At 36.7% G+C, this 20,265-nt stretch overlaps 1 protein-coding gene across 2 annotated transcripts; it reads left to right on the forward strand.

Annotated features, from left to right (window-relative positions):
• The first annotated feature begins 12,057 nt into the window (after window positions 1-12,057).
• Window positions 12,058-15,587, forward strand: LOC133870001 (phosphatidylinositol 4-kinase gamma 5-like). 2 transcript variants are annotated; one of them, XM_062307068.1, is made up of 2 exons: window positions 12,058-12,842; window positions 13,062-15,587. In XM_062307068.1, exon 2 carries the CDS (start codon window positions 13,337-13,339, stop codon window positions 15,263-15,265), a length of 1,929 nt encoding a protein of 642 aa, XP_062163052.1. In that variant the 5' UTR covers window positions 12,058-12,842; window positions 13,062-13,336; the 3' UTR covers window positions 15,266-15,587. The 2 variants fall into 2 exon arrangements, with proteins under 2 accessions (XP_062163052.1, XP_062163051.1); XM_062307067.1 differs by having other exon boundaries at window positions 12,058-12,368.
• The last annotated feature ends 4,678 nt before the right edge of the window (window positions 15,588-20,265 follow it).

Consider the following 20,265-nt stretch of genomic DNA (forward strand, 5'->3'; position numbering starts at 1 on the left):
CCTGACGGTGACCGGCCGAAAATGAGTTTTATGGTTTTCATCGCATGTTTAAATGACATCACGACCGAGTGTTTTATTTCTATTTTTCTCAGGGTTACAACTCTATGTTCTATATAAATTGATTAAGGACGGGTTAAACCACAGTTTATGTCGTGTTTTTGTTTGTTTTTGACAAAACTGAAATACGTGTTTGAATGCAAATACGCGGTTATTTGACAGGTGATATGAAGTTTGCTTTATTACTTTGGCTTGAAGCTAAAGCCAAAGATCATTTTGACTATATAATGTTAATCATCACTAAATACAAGGAATTTATCTATCAAACTTTTCCTTTTTGGTCTGAGATGAAGTCCATGGATTGGTAGCAACAACTGTGGATAGCAACTATGCTACCAGCCTACCAGACCAAAATCATTAGGACCATGACAGTCCACTTTATTATACGTGTACCCTGCGTGTATAAATATCTTCTTTCGATCAATTAGGAACATCATCAATTTGGGCTGCTCGGGAAGGTAATGGGCCTGGCTACCAACAGCCTTACTTTTACTTTCTGCAAAGTCAAAGCTTTGGATACTGTACAAAGCAATACCTATAATAGGGAAGCTCGGTCCTGGTGATCAGTAGAAAACCTCGGGTGAAGACAAGCATGGCCATGAAAAAGAGACAGATGGGCTTTCATAAAGGGATCATCCCGTTGAAAATGGCTTTCATGCAGTGGTACAAGGTGGCTCTTTTGCAGTGGTACAAGGTCGTCGAAGGCCGCAAATCAAAGGCAAACGGAAGGCGACAACAGGGTGTGTGGCTGGAGGATTGACAAATGGTGTCAATCTTGATATGCTATTGAATTATAATCGCCTACAATTATTTATTTGAATTTTTTAAATTCGAATCGGTGATTATAAAGGATTATAATCTTATGTTATTTGCATACAAATTGTACACACAATTCGACGTGGCTCTGTGTTTTGTTTTTTTTTTTAAAAAAAATTAAAATTAAAATTTCCAAAAGGCGTTGTGTCTATACATAAATTGTGTGCAAATAATATATCTCTACCGATAAAACAGTGTAAGAGGGTTCTCTCATACATGATTTATTTGTCCAAAAATAACTTTTCAGCTACTCAACCATCTACTCGGATAAGTAGGTCTCATATAAGCTCTCTTAATTTCAATGTAGCAAATTGCTGGAAATCTTGGATCAAGATTATCTACAATTATTTGTTCAAATTTAAAAGAATTTAGTACGTAATTATGAAATACCATTTATGAGACCCACATGACCAAATAAAAATTCGAATCAACCACTTGTCCCGTCAAGTGTATATATCATAAATAGTACAGTATTTCATAATTAGTTATCCGTATTCTCTTAAATTTGAGTAAATAATTAAAAAAAATAAAAAATAAAAATTGTCGGTGGTGAACCGTATAATTTCGTTACCGTATTACAGGTAAATTTAGACATCGTCATCTGCCCGCTGCCCGCTAAATTCGGACATTGATTGTGTTCATAGGATATATGCAGCAGCTTCCTTACGATCACAGCAACGTTATGAAAAAGGTCTCGGTCATGCAATATATAAACCCCACAACATATACATTTGGAAACCGTTTGTTATCGTTGTTCAGGAACCTAACCTAGTCATCAAAAAAAAAAAAAAAAAAAAAACTGAGTCAGTGTAGTCACCTCCTGACCCGTACGTAGATCGAGTAGAATCCATGTGCGCCTCCACCGCCCACAGAATAATTCCGTTTGAAGCTTTGCATTTTTTCAGCGAATCATGATATAACAGATTTGTCTGTTTCCGTACAGAAGTCACTTGCTCCACCCCTCATAGTTTTGTCTGGATATATATATATATATATATATATATCGAATTTGTCTGCTGTGATTTCTAGCTATATAACTGTACAATGCATCAGCTTAGAAAAATCCAAGTACCTTGCATCTGGTCGCTATCATACAATTTCTGCATTTAGGGTTTCCTGAGGTCTTGGCAGTGATCATATATGAAAAGAAAATAATAATAATAATTGTTAGGGATAAATCCCACTCAACCCGATCCAAAGAGAAGATTCAAAAGTCAAATAGGTCCAAACAGATAAGAATAATGATAAGATAAGAATAATGATCATATCAGAGGTCTAAGAAGATATCAGATCAGAAGTGTAAGAAGATGTCAGATCAGAAGTCTAAGAAGATATCAGATTGGAAGTCTAAGAAGATATCCAATTAGAAGTCTAGTAAAGGATTGAAGTCCAATTAGAACTCGGACAGCAGTTCTAGATCAACAAGGAGCAGGAGTCCTAATCCAGGTTTGACTCCACCTCTATGCCTATAAATAGGCCCATACCCCAGGTATAAACTAAGACTCAGTTTTTATGCATAAAGCATTATTTTCTCACAGAAGCTAACTTAGGCATCGAAGCGGGACCCCCGGAAGGGTCCCTAGGTTTTGTTGTTTTGCATAGTTATTGAGAAGCGTGAAGAACATCAAAGGAACGTGCAGATCCACACCATACCGGAAACTGTACCAACAATAATAATGAAATTAGGATTGGGGTTACGTTAACCGTATTGGCCGGAAGGATTGTAAGAAAATGAAAAAAACAAATTGTCATTCTAATATTCTAGAAATTATTTTCCATTAATCATAATTTTAATTTTTTTCAACTGCATCAACATTGAAAAATAAATAAAACATTTTTGTTGACAAACATTTTTGTTGGTGCATTTTCTGGTTATGGTGACGTGGCAGCTTCAGATTGGTACGATCCCTCTACCTGTGACCTGCAAGACAACAAATGCATGCCGGTAGAGCCTCCTCCGACACTCAAGTCAGTAAAGAGAGTGAAAAAGAGGAAATACCATATTAGATCATATGTCTCCTTACCTCTTGAGTGTTATGCTTTTATATATATATATATAGCCTCTTCTCATTTGTTAAGATGTACCGTAAAAAGATTCAATTGCTGATTGTAAAGTATAAATAGTAACTAATTATGATATTTCTGAAGCTTGATTAGATGGCCAGATATTAGGCATGAGGCTCGATACTGACACCTGATAAGATTTCTGATCTGAGTTGGCCAATCAATAAATGTTGGAGATCCTAATAAATACTGGTGATTTTGGTCATATCCAACCTATGCGTAGAAATAATCCGAGCACACATCCAAGGGCCTCCTTCAAGCCCACCTGGTTTAGGGGATAATAATTTCGCAAACAATTTTACACCAAAACCAATGCAACCTTAAATTCTAGATTCTCTGTGCATGTAGACGTGTACGTAACTAACTAAAATATTTTTATTGTATATAAATATGACTCGATTTTTCTTTTTTTTACCTTATTAAAATAAGTAATTGAAATTTTTGTCAATATGTAACAAGTAGCCAAGTAGGGGTAAAAGAAGAATATTATATAGTTCAACAACCTAATAAACCTCTAATAAAAAATAAAATTCCATTTTTCCAACAACTGCAACTCTTTTATAAGAATTACTTCATGAACAGATCTTAGATTCCAGTAATTCTGGTCCATATTGTGTATGGTCCTTTGTGTGGGTTAATACTTGAACACAAACCTATATTTTGAGATTTTTTTTTTTTTTTTTTTTTTTTAAAGTAGATCAGCAATTTCGCAAGACTATGGGCAGCGCCATTGGCAATACGCCTAACAAAAGCAGCCATTCACCGATAAAGACTATTTAATACCCCACGAGTTTCCTCAATAATATAGATGTATTTACTAAATTTTAAAAATTAGTATATGAGTAATGCATGCTATAAGTTATGTTTTTATTAAAATAAAGATTGATATAATAGTCTCAATTAATTTTTAATTTTTTTAAAAAAACATAAAAACTAATCTGAGTCATCCGACAGTTAATTAGGACGCTAACAACAATTGATAATTATGAAAATCCTAAAATGTAACCACCGAAGAGGATAACGTCTGGTCTCTCTCTCTCTCTCTTATCAATTGCTCTTCCGACCTCGAAATTGTGTTCAATGCATTCTTTCAGTGTAGAGTTGGTCCAAGAAGTAGGGTACAATATATATATATATATATATATATATATATATTATTCGCTTTTATCCAAACCGAGGGCCGAAGGAGAGGGGCACGGAGAACAAAAAAATTTTCTTAATGCGTACGAACACTGGTTGGTTTGTAAAAGTTAATAAAATGGGGACAAGAACACGTGGCAGGAAAATACCGAGAGGTCGGATAATACAATCCCGCAAGTCACCATCACATGCATGCACCGGTCTTGGGGTTTTGTTGACTGTATGATACAGTGGGATCAGTGACCGGACAGTACTGGGATCAGTGACCTCTACTCTTAGGATAACCCTACGTACTAAGATCAAACCGATCTGATCATAGCCCTTGAATAGAATTTCCACGTGTAGGTTACTAATCAATCAAGCTGATTTATCTTAAAACAAACAGATCGAGGGCATGTTCTGGACCGTAATGATTAATGATTTAGTGGGGCAGATGGGTTCCTGAGAGATCAGAAAGTGTTAACAACACCGTCACCTCCCATGTGCCGTCGTGCACGTACCCCACTTCTGTAATCATCGTGCAAAGCAAAATCAAAGGTAAGTTTGACCAACCAATATTATATTTAAGAAATATTTAAATGGTTAACTAAAATATCTCTTATTTAAGAATATATTTTTTTTTTAATAATTCAGTGAAAAAAAGTACACATATTCTCCTTAAAATTACTATTTAATTGTCAATGTCTTCCAAAACTATCAATTATGTCAATATCCTCCTCAAACTACCAAAAAATATCAATGTCCCCCTTAAGACCAACAAAAAGACAAAAATGACCTTAAATTTTTTTTAATAAGACAAAAATATCCTTTTAAATTTGAAAAAAAACTAAAAAAAATTAAAGAAATTAAAGAAGAAACAAAAAAAAATAATTGAAAATTATAAAAATAATTTTTTCTAAAAAAAAAAAAACAGACGAAAAAATAACTGATTTTTTTTTTTTAAAAAAAAAACAGTTCTTATTATTTTTGTATAAAATTTTTGTTATTTTATATTATTTTTTAATAATTTTTTTAGTTTTTATTTTATTTTAATAATTTTATGAAGGGTAATTTTGTCATTAGGAGGATATTGATATTTTTTGGTAATTTATAAGGGGACATTGACAATGAGATGGAAGTTTGAGAGAGTTATGTATACTTTTCCTTTATTCATTTCTTTTAGAAGTCTTACTCTTATTCGTTCACTTTTCAAAATTACCATTAGATTTATGAAATTATGCATAAGGTACACATGGGCTCCACAGCCTCCACATATAAGAAAATAACCCGAAAAGACCATGTTTTTTTTTTCTTTTTTCTTTTTTCTTTTTTTGTGTGTTTAGGTTTATCAATATATAGTACTCAACTAATTATCTTATGAGGTATGATACATTGTCATCCCAAGACACAACATCTGATTACCTTCGTTCACGTGGCAACTTTTACTTCTACTTTCTTTAATTTTTTTATAAAAAAAACCATAAAGCTAGCTAGGAGACTACTTTGCCGCATGGGTAAGGTGGTCAAAAATTGTGTCTTGGAGTGACAAAATATCATATCTCTTACCTTATATATATATATATATATATATATATGTATATATATGTATATATATATTACAATAAAATAACTCACCCCATTTCGAATGTTTATTCTATAATAATCAACTTAAATAAAAATGTAATTCGTGTAGTTATCCCCTTATCAAAATTCTCTTTGGACTTTCAAAAGTCACAACTTTGGTCTCCATGTTTAATTTTTACATTTATTAAAATGATCCATCCATATATCTATTGTTTAAAAAACTAACAATTTTTTTTTCCAGGTGTATAATAAGTCACATAAGATCCTATAAAACATTGTCACAACTCACAATTAAGTACATTCTTAGCATATCAACTTTTACCCTTTTTAAAAACACAAAAATTAAAAGAAAGGAAGAAAGAAAGAAGAGAGAGAGAGAGAGAGGATGGTGACGAAGAAAATCCCAAGAATATGTGGCGGTAAGGTTTCAAGATGACCCACCCCAACCCTCGCGGAGGGAATTTTCTTCCATTACCGTACTTCCTTTTTTCTTTTCTTTTTTTATAATTTTTTAATCTTTTAAGGGATACGTTGATATGGCAAGAATATACATGTATGTTTTATAGGTCTTATGTGCACTTTTTGTATACGTGACAAAAATTTCATTAGGTTTTTTTTTTAAAAAAAAACGATAAATGGACCGATTATTTTGATAAAGGTGAAAAAAAGGTTAATCAAATTTGTCACTTTTGAAAACCAATAAAGCTTTTTGATAATTAAAGTGGTAAATTATAGGGATCAAATTTCTATTTGTCCGCCTAGTGGTTTTCGGAAAGCACTTTTCATGAGAGAGGAAGGTTATTATGAATATGAGTAGCCTACATAAAATGTGTAATTTATAAAAATATTTATAGATACTAAGTCTTACATTGTTTACTTATTAACTGAAAGTGGACTTTACTGCCTCGTGTATGTTGCTACCGGACTATGATTCTATTTATAGCGATTTCATTTGGTACCCGACTCTCTGATTCCAACTTTACTAAAAATTGATTTATTAAAACTTTGAGAGAAAGGGAGAGCGGGTGGAAAGTAAAAGCTAGTTGACTAAGTTAAATAGATTAGTTATACCTAATGTACATTGCTCTTTGACTCTAATTCTATTTGTAACGATCATATTTGCTACCCAACTCTCTGATTCCAACTTTACTAGAAATTGATTTATTAAAACTTTGAGAGAAAGGAAAAGCGGGTGGAAAGTAAAAGCTAGTTGTGTAAGTTAAATAGATTAGTTATACCTAGCGTACGTTGCTATTTGACTCTAATTTTATTTGTAACGATCATAATTGCTACTCAACTCTCTGATTCCAACTTTACTATAAATTGATTTATTAAAACTTTGAGAGAAAGGGAAAGCGGGTGGAAAGTAAAAGCTAGTTGTGTAAGTTAAATAGATTAGTTATACCTAGCGTACGTTGCTATTTGACTATAATTTTATTTGTAACGATCATAATTGCTACCCAACTCTCTGATTCCAACTTTATTAGAAATTGATTTATTAAAACTTTGATAGAAAGGGAGAGCGGTTGAAAAGTAAAAGCTAGTTAAGTAAGTTAAATTGATTAGTTATATCTAGCGTACGTTGCTATTTGATTCTGATTCTATTTGTAACGATCACATTTACTATCTGACTCTCTTATTCCAACTGTACTAAAAATTGATTTATTAAAACTTTGAAATAGAAAGGAAGAGTGGGTGGAAAGTAAAAGGTAGTTGAGGAAGTTAAATGGATTAGTTATACATGTGGATATCATTGTATTGTCACAAAATTACATATTCACATATTTTTAACACCATGTTACAAAATCACTTATTAAAAAAATCCAAAAAATAAAATATTTATTTATAGTATAGATGTCAAAATAAGCATATAGATGTATAACTGAGTCATCTTCAATTAATATTAGTTCATTGTCCAATTTTCTAATAAAAAAACTAATTAAGGATGAGTTCAACCCCTCCGTGAAATTTATTATCATATCCTTAACACGGCCGGTGAAAATTTGATTGGACAGCTCTATAATTATTTTGTATAATAAAGACAGAGACATCATCTAGTTTGTTTATTGGCGGTAACTATTCCTCAAATTAACCGTTACCCTATCAAAAGACTCAACCACTTTTTTATATATATATATTTTTTTTCTTTTTTAAATATCATCAATAAATGTTTAAATGGACCACCGGATTACATGCGACAACTATTTATGTTTTTAGTGGAAAAAATAAAATAAAATAAAAATAGACTACTCCCTTATCCATATCCGGGCACTTTCATCTAGTTCTTGAAATACATTTACAAATCGAATTAGTTATCTCTTATCTTTTTAGGGGGTCATCTCATCCTTCATTTTAATTTTTTTTGAAATTTATCGCAACATTTAGGTTTGTTAATGTAGACTGATTTATAGTTGGTAATTTTTGACACGACCTGCGAACCTGGCACGAACACGACACGAAAATATAAAGTTTGAGTTTGAACTAATCGGGTTCGGGTCATAATCCACGTAATAAAAATTGTGCAGGTTAAGTGAGGCGTGACGTGATACAATTCAGTGCATATTAAATGTGTTTGACATGTGCTGTTCGAACAATGGTATATTTTGTTCAAGCACGACTATACAATAGACAAAAAAGTTTGTCTATTTGGCTGTGACTAACACACTACAATAAATTTTAGAATTAAATCATTTTTACAGACATGTGGTTTAACATGAAATCAAACAGATCTCTCAATTTCAAAAATATTGCAAATGGCATTTATAGACATCTAATAAACGTTGTTGGTAGTTCTGTCTATGTTCCATCCAATATTTTAAAAATGTGTCACATCAAATCAACCGACAATTGCAACGTGTCTCATGTGTCCTATTAATATTATATATATATATATATATAGTGGCTCAAGCCACCCCCTTGGGCAAAATGGAGGTGGCCTAACTATATGAGATACATGGTAATTGCTGATTGGTTTGACATGTCGAACCGTTAAAATATTCGTCAAAACATGAATGAAAGTACTAATTGCGTTTATCATATGTCTACAAAATATCATCTATGATAGTTTTGAAATTGAGGGGTCTGATTGATGTCGCGTTAAACCACATATACTAAAAGAGTAATTAACCCTAAACTTTATCAAGTATGACAAGAAATAATGGTTATACAGCATAGGAAAATGATATTTGTACACATTTACATTGTATACCCATTGTGAGTGTGTGTATAATTTGTGTACAAGATAAGTGTGTACAAATAATACAACCAAACGGCAAATATGCCATCTATTGCTTATTTGTAACTTTTGTTAATGCTTTTTAGTTAGTGGTTTTTGTTTGAAAAAATGTTATAATACGACGTGAATATGAAAATAGTTTAGAATGTTTTATGTTTTCAATTGTTTATTTATATTTATTTTTTAAAAAAATTAAAAAAAAAAAAAAGAAAAAGAAAAAAGTTTCATGCATCCGACTTGTGAAGAAACTTCCACTTAATTAATGACAATTATATCGCTCAAGCATTTTTACTTTTACAAGACTGGTCAAGCTTTCGTATTTAATAATTACCACTATCTTGACTTCAACAAATCATAGCAAGTTAAGACAAGTTGATTGGCTGAATCCTAAATGTGATTTACTGAGGGTTATTATGGGAAATCTTGCGATCGCACTAATCTGGTTATATTTTTACAGTTTTACCAGCCAGTTTATACTTTTAACTTAGATTTAAATTAAATGTGTCCCGTCTATTCCTCTCATTATTTTGATTAGTTATTTAATAGATATTAAACATCGGATTTATTTTATATTTTTATTTTTTCTAGTTATATTATATATTTTAAAGTAATAGTAAGTTATATTACTCTTCACATGACATTAAGCTATTTAAGAGTAATTCATTTCGTGATAGGCCTTATTATTTATTAATGGGCCAAAAACACTCTAAATCTATACCTAATTAAGACTTCGTGTCAAAAGCAATCTAGACTGATGAATAGGGATTCTTACATTTTTTTTTTTTATTTTTTTTTTTTTTAATTTTTTATAATTGGGATTCTTACAGATATTAGCAAGCAAAGGACCGTTTGATCTTATTGGCTAGAAAAGCAAGGACAAAGAAATAGGACATCCATAAAGCAACAACAATGGAAAGCATTGTACTCGAGTGGTTGGTTGAGTGGCTTTCTCGAAACCCCAAAAGTAAAGAAACCACTCAGCGTTGGTTGAATAAAACTCATATTTTCATTTTTTTTTCCTGACCATTTTCTACGATTAATAATATTACTTATTTCTGAATTATCAACAAAGTATTACACGAAGGGAACAAATATCAAATGCGTCAGTTCATGCTATCTTACACCACTAACTTACACTTTTCCAGTTTCCACCACTGCTGTACTAACAATAACGTGCACTCCTACTCTCTGACAATGATTCCATTTAGGGAAACTGAGGATCTTTTGCCATTTCCATCCAAGGTTATGAGCCGTCGGATCCCTTTTTTATTTTATTTTTTTTCCTGTTATAGATTAATAAATAAATAAAACGAAAAGGCAGCAATAATCACCTGCCGCTCAACCTTCACTGAGCACGTAACCAATTCAATTCTTTCACTTAATTCCAACCCTACGATCACAGTCACCGCAAAGAACCTCACCGTCCCTCACCACTCACCGGCCAGTGCTGTCCTTACACTTGACCAAATAATAATAATAATAGTGCTATACTTCACATTAAATCACAGTATACTGACGTGGTTTGAGTTTGAAGCCTTCATTTTTATTTTTTATTTTTAAGAAATGCTACACATTTGCACTCACATTTTCAAGTAGACGTATAATGTAACACCGGAAATTATTATCGGACCCAAAATTTAATAATAATTTATTTAAAATTTAATGATGATTTTTACTATCACGTCAGAGAGTTGAGGGTCTAAAAGTAGGAGTATATCTAATATTTCTCTTTTTTTTTTAAAAAAAAAATAAAAAATAAAGAATTATCCAAAGACTACCAACCCATGCCACATCAACATAATGTAATTGTGGACTAAGTATTAAAAAGTGCTAAAATACAGGGATGGATGAGGTGATATATTTTTCCTTCATGTGATAAGGATGAGTAATGTTAGGGATTATCTTCTTATTCTCTTAAAATTGATGCGCTTTTGCTATCACAATTGAATCAAAATTCAATATTGATCAATCATAATTCTAATAATGATTTTTAAAAGTCATATTCATTTACAAGGATAAAAAAAAAAGAATAATAAAAAGATAGTCTCTAACATTACTCAATAAGGATTTAGGCTTTAGCTATGCACTTATGTCATTAAATCTATAAAAAATTGTATCATTGGTCCATGTGGTTGGCTTAAATTATAAATCGCTCACTTTCGTATCAAAATTAATTCAGAGATCCCTGTAATTAGCTTAAATTTCAAATCACTTCCCGGAGTCAAGTTCTGTTAAAAATTTTGACAAATTTCCTTAGGCGTCACGTTAGTGCCAATGGAGGGTCGCGCATACCCCCAGAGGTGGCTGGGGGTGGCCTCAAGGCATCTAGGGGTGGCTGTCCAACCGGCAACTACCAATTTTCTCTCTTCAATTTTTTTTTAATATTTTTTAAGTATTTTATATATATGATCAACACGTGTCGCCATATTAATGACGCTGACATGACACTTAAAGGAATTTGACTATAGGAAGTGATTTGTTAATTAAGGCAACCACAAAAATCTCTAAATTAATTTTGATAATAGAGAGAGAACGATTTGTAATTTAAGTCCATCACATTTATTTATTTATTTTTGACATGAACTCTATCACATGAACCAATGGTTTGAATTTAATTTTTTCTTTATTAATGAATCTCTCTTCGCTATTCTTAAAAGAAAGAAAGAAAGGAAAAAAATGTTTTTGTATTTGAATGTGAGGCATAACTTTTCTACAAATTAATTTATAGGAAATTTCATACAACTTACATATAAAAGTAATATGTATTATTTAAATATGTAAGAATCACATATTTTTTTATTAATGCTATTAAAAATACATGTGAGAAGCACATATCAATTATATTTTTGAGTTGTATAAATCAATTTGTAAAAAAATTATGCTATTTATTTGAGCAGCAGGGGTGAATGGGCAATTCTATTGAACTAGTCGACGATCGAATCGGCACAAAAATTGCAAACCCCAACCCTCCCGACGGTGACCCGCCACGTCATTGTCCAATCCCTTATCTCCACGTCAGCACCCCATCCCACTCTGACTCTGTCCTCTTCCCCACACAATCCCCACAGTTAAATCCATCCGACGTCCCAGGTTTCCTCATCGCTCCCTGATCCAGCGGCCCCAGTTACGTGTTCTAGAGCCTTCGAATCACAAACTAGGTATAAACCGGAGAGAAAGAAAGAGAGAGAGGGCGAGTGGTCAGGCTTCTGACCAGGGTTAGTTTTTTAACCGCGGGCGTTACGCACCGAGTGAAAGAAGACGGAAAGAGCGAGTCACAGAGAAAGCGCAGAGAGAGCACTTGAGCAAAGACAGGAACAGAGAGACAAAAGGGCTTTGTGGATTGGAGGTCTAGAATTTCTCCGAGCCAACTGGGACCGATTCCTTGCCCTTGAACCCTTCTGATTCCTCCGACTCGGTACGTTGGCTCCTTTTTGGTTCTTCGTCAAATTGAAAGGTCCTCTTACGGCCGGTGCCGCTCAGATCTCTCATTCTGGTAAGTCTGTCCAGCATTTCTTTTCTCTATTTAGGTTTTCAGAGGGCTCAACGACGTTAACGGATGTTTTCTCCACAAACGGACAAATAGCTTTCTTTCCAATTTGATTCTGAAGATCTCCATGTTCTGATGGTATCGAAATAATGCAGTCAAAGGACAAAGGCTGTATTTGGGGCCACCTGAGCTATTCCTTTTTCTTACATTTCTCTCCGTGACCAAACGTAGCTTCGACGATTTTATCGAAGTATCCGCTTTTGTGTCCGGTTTTTGCAGTTTCCTTACGTTTTCTGCAGTTGGTGTTTGGTCAAGTTATAGAGGATTTGTTTCGGAGATAGATTCAATTTTAATCCAAGTAAATGCTCAAAGGTTCTTGTGCGACAGAGGTTCTGCATGTATTTGCGGTTCCGAGATCTGAATGGTTTTTTTGGTTGACGAAGATTCGGGACTGCCTTATTTAATACCAGTAGCGCACCGGTTCGTTATGTGGTTCTAAATCTTTTTATTATTTATTTGATTTTTTTTTTTTTTTTTTGGTTCTTTTTGGTTTTGGAAATGGGTGAAGGGTTATGTCGATCTTAGTTCAAATTAAGCGAATTGCGAATTTAGATTCAGATTATTAATATGATTTGGCCATTTATGTGCTATTTGACACGGTTAGAATTATTTTTGAACCAGTTGTAATCCCTTTTGCAGATTTTCGCATTATTTGGGCGCGATGGCTCACGCGATGTAGCTAGTATTGAGCTACATCTCTTTTCTCCGTTTGTTTTGTGTTTTGGTTCTTTTGAGAATCTTGGGTGGGATTTGAATTTGAGTTTGTTGATTGATGATTGTTGGGAAGACTTGCTTTGCTCTCGAACGATCGCGGTCGGCTTTGGAGTTGGGTGTCTTCTTGGGAGGGAAGAAAATCTCTTCCACTGCCACCTCTGCTGCCGGCTGCGAGAACGTTCTGTTTCTCTATTTGTTTGATGTCTCGTGAATTGGACAGCCCTGTTCAGACCCAGATGCCAGTGGCAATCTTTAAGAGCCCGCTTAGCGGGGAGTTCCATGGGAACAGGGGAACAGATGGGAGACAGCCTGCTGGAAGGAGACGAGTTTTTGTGCAAACCGATGCTGGGTTTGTTTTGGGGATGGACTTAGATCGCGGTGACAATGCTCATACCGTGAAGAGGAGGTTGCAGCTTGCCCTTAATGTCCCGACCGAGGAGAGCTCACTCATTTTTGGGGATATGGTGCTGAAGAATGACCTTACTGCCGTACGAAATGATTGCCCTCTTCTTCTTACACGGAACCTTATGCATAGAAGCTCCTCAACCCCTTGCCTGTCACCCACTGGGAGGGATATCCAGCAGAGAGATCAGAGCAGTCCCATTGAGATATTAGGTCGGTCAAATCGCTTTGTTAAAATGAAACAACTGGTCAAGGACATTGTGAAGGCGATTAAGGTAGGGGTTGATCCAATTCTTGTTCACGGTGGACTTGGCGGTGCATACTATTTTAGGAATAGCAGAGGTGAGAGTGTTGCAATTGTGAAGCCTACAGATGAAGAACCTTTTGCACCAAACAACCCAAAAGGCTTTGTTGGCAAAGCTCTAGGGCAACCGGGTTTGAAGCGTTCAGTGCGGGTTGGGGAGACGGGTTTCAGAGAAGTTGCTGCTTACCTTCTTGACTCTGAACACTTTGCAAATGTTCCTCCCACTGCCCTTGTGAAGATCACTCACTCAATCTTCAATCTCAATGATGGGGTGAATGGGAATAAGCCTCACAAGAAGAAGCTGGTCAGCAAGATTGCGTCTTTCCAACAGTACATCCCACATGATTTTGATGCCAGTGATCATGGGACCTCCAGTTTCCCAGTTTCGGCTGTGCATCGTATCGGGATCTTAGACATTAGGATTTTTAACACGGACAGGCATGCGGGAAACCTTTTAGTTAGAAAACTTGATGGTGTTGGGAGGTTTGGTCAGGTGGAGCTCATTCCTATTGATCATGGCCTTTGCCTGCCAGAAACTTTGGAGGATCCATATTTTGAGTGGATTCATTGGCCTCAGTCTTCAATTCCATTTTCAGAGGATGAGCTTGAGTATATAGAAAATCTTGACCCAGTCCGGGATTGTGAGATGCTGCGTATGGAGCTTCCCATGATTCGAGATGCTTGTCTCCGGGTCTTGGTTCTCTGCACCATTTTCCTCAAGGAGGCTGCTGCTTTTGGTCTCTGCCTTGCTGAAATTGGCGAAATGATGAGTAGGGAATTCCACCGCGGTGAGGAGGAACCCAGTGAACTCGAGGTTGTGTGCATGGAGGCAAGGAGGATGCTAGCAGAGGAGGTGTTATCCCCTAAAGCTGATTCTGCAAATGAGGATTTTCAATTTGATATAGACTATGAGGAACTGGAGCCAGACTTTACCGCAAAGCTCGTACTAGATGGTTATATGACAAGAGCACCATTCCAAACTGGAATGGTGGGTGGTTATGGCCGCTGTCCACTATCTACACTAGAGGAAAGCATCAAGGAGGAGGATGAGGCAAGTGAAGTTGAACAAGAGCAAGAGGGAATTGCAAATGTGCCAGCTCCTGAAAGCATCCCAACCATTTCAAAGCTTTCCATGTCGTTGAAGTATACTGTTTTAGGCGAGAAGAATCAAAAGCACCAGAAACATACTGGAGCAAAACTTGAAAATGGCTACTTATCGAGTACATCGTCTGCACACAGGAGTGCAAATGAGCAACTTCCTGCAAGCATGAGCTTCGTGAAGCTGGCAGACATGAGTGAGGATGAGTGGGCAATGTTTCTGGAGAGGTTTCAAGAGCTGCTGTACCCAGCTTTTGGGAAACGGAAGTCTGTGACCATAGGTCAGAGGCAGAGGCAGAGGCTTGGTACTTCGTGCCAGTTTTGAGATCGAGATTCCTGTAGTTGCTTGACCGAGAGCCTAGAGGACTAAAGAAGAATAATAAGAGACTTTGTAGGTTTGTGGGAGTGAAGGATTGTTAGGATAGGTTTGGTTTATGGGTATTCTTGCAGGCAGGATTGCTTGTTGGGAGCAACGGTATTAGGGATTGCTGTAAATATTTTTGGTAACAGCCAAAGTTCCAACTGTTGAGTTGGGTAGAATTTGGTGTATTCCTTTGTTTCGTTTTTTTTTTCTTCCTTCGACTCCTTGTGGACTTGTTTTATAAATAATCTGTAGAATGCCAATCTGAAAAAGAAAGTTATGTGAATATTGTATTCTGTGTTTCTTCAACTTATCAGAGGAATGGGTGTTTTTGACTGTTGTGTACCTTTTTTATTGGTGGTGTTACTGATAAAGACATTTGTATGGTCAGTCTTTTAATAAACTGGGAGAGCTAAGTTGGACTGTTGCAGGTTAGATTGAGGAAAATTCCATCTTTTTTCAGTTTATGTTCGAAGAATTGAAACTAGTGATTTTGATCAACTTTTGTATCTTTATCCTGGAGCTTTTGGTGGATAACACTGGATTAACAATCATATGATGGAAAACAGGTCCGGTCAAGTTTGCTTTCTACTTTTTCTTGTCGAAGGAATTAGTAGTCAATTTCGGCGTGCAGAAAGACTGCAAGTGCTTGTAATTATTTCCCAGGGAAGTGGAAGTCTGTCTTATCATTAACTGGATTGTAATGAGTGAAAAAGGGAAACTATATATTTGTGAATATTTTAATAATTATTTCTCTATAATAAAATGTATTAAGTAATCAATCACTTATAGTGATGTCTTGTATCCAAACTCTAGTGCTTGCTAATTGCTATTGTTTATAACCACATTCTTGCCGTCTTCCTCTGTTCTGGTACACCCTGCTGGACCCGCCGTCTGAATTTTGTAGATTCTTATCATTTTTTTTTTCAGCTAGTAATGAAAAAGACATGAGTCTTGACTCTTGTTTATATCATAATAATGCTTTGATGGTTGTTCAAATTAGCAACTCAGGAGAAGGAATACAAACATCCTTTGTCAATGCTGACATATATATACAGGAGGCAAGAAAGAAAGATATTAGCAACCAACAATGGAACACTACTCGGTCCCACAAACACAAAAGCATTGGATTGGACCGAAATAATTTCAAGGATTGACCTTTCAACCACTTGGCGGGGTCTACGCGGCTATGCCCACGTACACGTACACGTACACGTTTTTATTTTTCGTTTGTTTTTCTTGTCTGTTTGATACATATCACCAGATTCATGGGTTTTGCTATATTTGGAAAATGGGTGTTGGAAATTTTTTGTTGTTTTGGTTTGGGAGGCCAAATTATGCTTTTATTTACACATCTGCAGGCCATACGACTTACATGGCCCTAGTACGTAGTTCTCAAACGTTAATTTTTTTTTTGTTTGTCTGTTAGATTTTCAAAATCTCATATAGAAAACGCTAACACGAAATTAGTGGGTTAAGGTTGACAAGTCTGATTTGTTCAATTAAAGAGGCCGGATTAGGATTAACTTAGATAGTTTTATAACCATGCTTTACGACCCGAACCCAAGGAGCTCATCGAAACTGCAACAAACAACTTTCAGTGGTGGGGCTTTGTTTCTGTGTGTGACTGCAACAAACGACTTCATATTTACGGTAGCAGTCGAAGTTATCTGCAATGATCGAGGATAGGCTCGAGAGGTTTGTAGAAGGTTTCCATCTTAATTCTTAACTGTCTTTGCTAGCTGAAAAGTCCCCTAACCTATACTTTAATTAGGTGAACAAATAGCTGCTTAGTTTGACTAGAGTTAACGTGAAGAAATTAAAAAGAAGATTATATTTTATTACTATCCACAGGTGAGTGAGCAGCTGAACGTGGCTGCCTTATCTTTTGATTTGAGTTGTTTTGTTTTATCCTGCCACTTGTCTCTGAGGTGGGTTTGGGGGGGGGGGGGGGGGGGGGGGTTCGTGAATGCCTTTCTACTTTCTAGGTTTGTAATGCAAGATAGGCAGAGGAGCATAGACACAGACAGGTGGGGACGACATAACATCTTGAAGCAAAAAATAATGATGGAGTTTGGTAAATATTTGTTCATTTTGAGTCTAAAACTGGTGAAAAACATCTTACCATGTCTACAGAGGTTGAGTTTTCTTTGGGAAAAATGTTCCAACAGTTAAAAAGTTACCAAATCACTCCTTTAAGGTTCATATGTATATATTCAAACTTTTTCTGAGGGCTGCAGGAAGCTGCTGCATAAATTTTCCTCTGGTTTTGTTTATGGCTGGAGAAGTTTCCATTTCCAACATCTTGAGGCAGGAGAAATCCTTGAACGTCCATTTGAAAGTTCTTCATTAATAATGTTGATGATATTTTTGAGCCGGGTGACGTGGCGTGATCAGAGACGTCCCTTCTTCTATGCGCTGGCCTGCAAAACAAGAAAGACCCGTCGGGGGTTGGCCGGCGAAGCCTCCTCCGACGATCAAGTCAGTCCAGTGTCTAAAGAAGAGGAAGAAGGAGGGAGAGGGAGAGTAATCAATTCTGCTTTAATAATTTTGATACCCCCTTTTTATACTCATGTATGCCATATGCCTATTTTACCCTTGTCAAGCTCAAGGCACCACGTGGACGTTTTCTAAGGTGGGGAGGAATATTCCTTAACACTTACCCCCCAATTCTCCTATCTTTGGTATAAAGGTACGGAGAATTTACCTAATGAAACCTCTGTTATTCGACTGACTCGTCGACCATTCCTCATCTAGCTTGTATAATGCCCTCTTTTGGTCCCGTGAAACTTGAACATCTCTTTGACTGTCGTTCCACATGACTCCAGGCCATTTATGGCAAGTAATCATAAATTTATTTCCATCATAAATTCACCATTAGTTAGGCTCACCTAACATCCCATAAAGCATGTGTGCATTGATTGTCATTATCTTCCTATTTATTCGTCATTTCCTTCGCTAGAAGGTCATTGGTCTCCAGATTGCCCATTTGAGTAGATCCTCCTTTCTTCTTATCCCTTTCCCGGAGATCGGGCTTTCCCCTTCTTTCTTCTTGGACTCTCCAGATCTTCTTGCAATGCCCTTCATTCCTGGCGCGGTCCTCATGACCGAACATATTTACAAATTCATCATGGATGGCCCTAGAGTATTTACTCTTCGCGGCGGTTCTTCTGAATGTGCGATCTCCGGCTTTAGACACACAAGGGTGTGTGACCCCGGCTTTACACCAACCTGTTCCTGTCCAGCCTACAGGAACTGTGCAGCACCCAAATTTTGCTCCAACGGGTCGTGGGAGCCCAACTGTTCAAGCCGCGCTTGGAATTTGCGCAGATGACTCTTTCAAGATTTTTCAGGCAATTCCTCTTTGCTGTGTTAGGATTACTTGTAATCGGGTGACCACCCTGTCCATTCTCTCAGGGTTGTCTGTTCTCTTTGCCTTCATGTATGTGTATACTCCGAGTAAATCTAGTAAAATCTTTTTCTTAGGCGAAAGTCATATCTTCGCGACATGAATTTCAAGTCAATTCCCAATTACTTCACCGGCTTGTCATTAAAATGTGTGCCTCATAAATCATAAAATTGTGCCCGCATAATATCGTGTTAAACATCTGCCCTCTGCTTCTCTGGGCAGCAACTCTGATGGCACTTTAACATACTTATCGCTCTTAGTAGTCAGGAATCTATCGCCGGACCGTCAATTTCTTTCGGTAGATGGATGCCCGTCGGCCAGCATTTCTGAGGTCCGGGGACAACTAGGGGCGCAGTGTCCCTTTCTGTTTCTTCAAAGAGGAGGTAATCATCCCGATTTTTCCACTCGACTCCTAGGTTGTTAGACCGGAGATCCCTTGTCTTCGATATAACCCCAAGCACAGATAGCTTCTGGGAAACTGACTTCGGCCTGACGCCGGCAATTTCACTTTCAGGGTGGTCTCCTTTGACTCCCTTATCCGAGGTTGATTTTGTTAGGGTCTCCTGTCCTTCATTACCCCCCTGTCCTCAACCAAGGGTGGTGTCCCGTTTTTATCCGGTGCCGGCCAAGCCGTGCAACTAAGTGGCACAGTCCCCGACCACAATGGTCTAGCATAGGGGTATCCAGCCACTGAAGGGTTGGAATGCTGTCATAGATCTCGAGCGTTGTGCGGGGATTCCCTACTTAAATCATAGGTTTAGCCCGTCGATCCTTCTGCTTGTCCAAGAAGCGTTTCGAATGCAGACGGTGGTTCCGGGATCGTAGCACCCCCCAGTTTTCAAGCATTTGCCTGGCACTGTGTTGCTCCCGGGACGTTTCCCTAGCCCAATTTGTTAAAGGGGTTTACTCCCCGTCCCCAAGGGTTTCCGAGCAACAAATGGTCTTGAAGATGGGAAATCATAATTTTCCACGCCGAATTTGTTATTGTTAATCTACGGCACTCGGTAGATCAGCTTTTTTGGCATTCCCAGCAACCATTCCGGTGTGCTTCGGTGATCAGTGGGATTTCCCAAGGGAAAATGGAGAAGCAACCGTTCTGGTGTCATCCGTGGACAGATTTGCTTCTGTCTAAGTTCCCAGTCTTGTTAGAGCCATCCGAAGGCTGGGATGTAGGCATTCCGGCCTCATCCAATAAAAGATGTCCTCAACCGGGACTAAGCTATCTCTCCCACTAGCTCATTGAAATTTCCTGAGATTAAGAAATCTAAGGGAGTCCTGCTAGCGGAGATGAGCTGTCTCCCCTTGATGGTTCGTCATAAGGGTTATATTCCTTATCTTGATTTTTTGACGAGGTTGTGTTCCCCGTAATATTGCAATTGCAATTTTATCGAAAATTTCTATCTGTCAATATTTCTTTCTCAATTTTCGATCTGCCCCGGAAATGCACTCCACGAACATTCAATAATCAATTCCCCAATCTCTCCCCCCCCCAAAGCACTCCTGTCTGAGGATAGCTAGCCGGAGTGATTTGTCTTGGGAACACAGAGCCTATAAA

This window comes from Alnus glutinosa, chromosome 1 (genome assembly GCF_958979055.1).
Source record: "Alnus glutinosa chromosome 1, dhAlnGlut1.1, whole genome shotgun sequence".
NCBI classification, from domain to species: domain Eukaryota; kingdom Viridiplantae; phylum Streptophyta; class Magnoliopsida; order Fagales; family Betulaceae; genus Alnus; species Alnus glutinosa.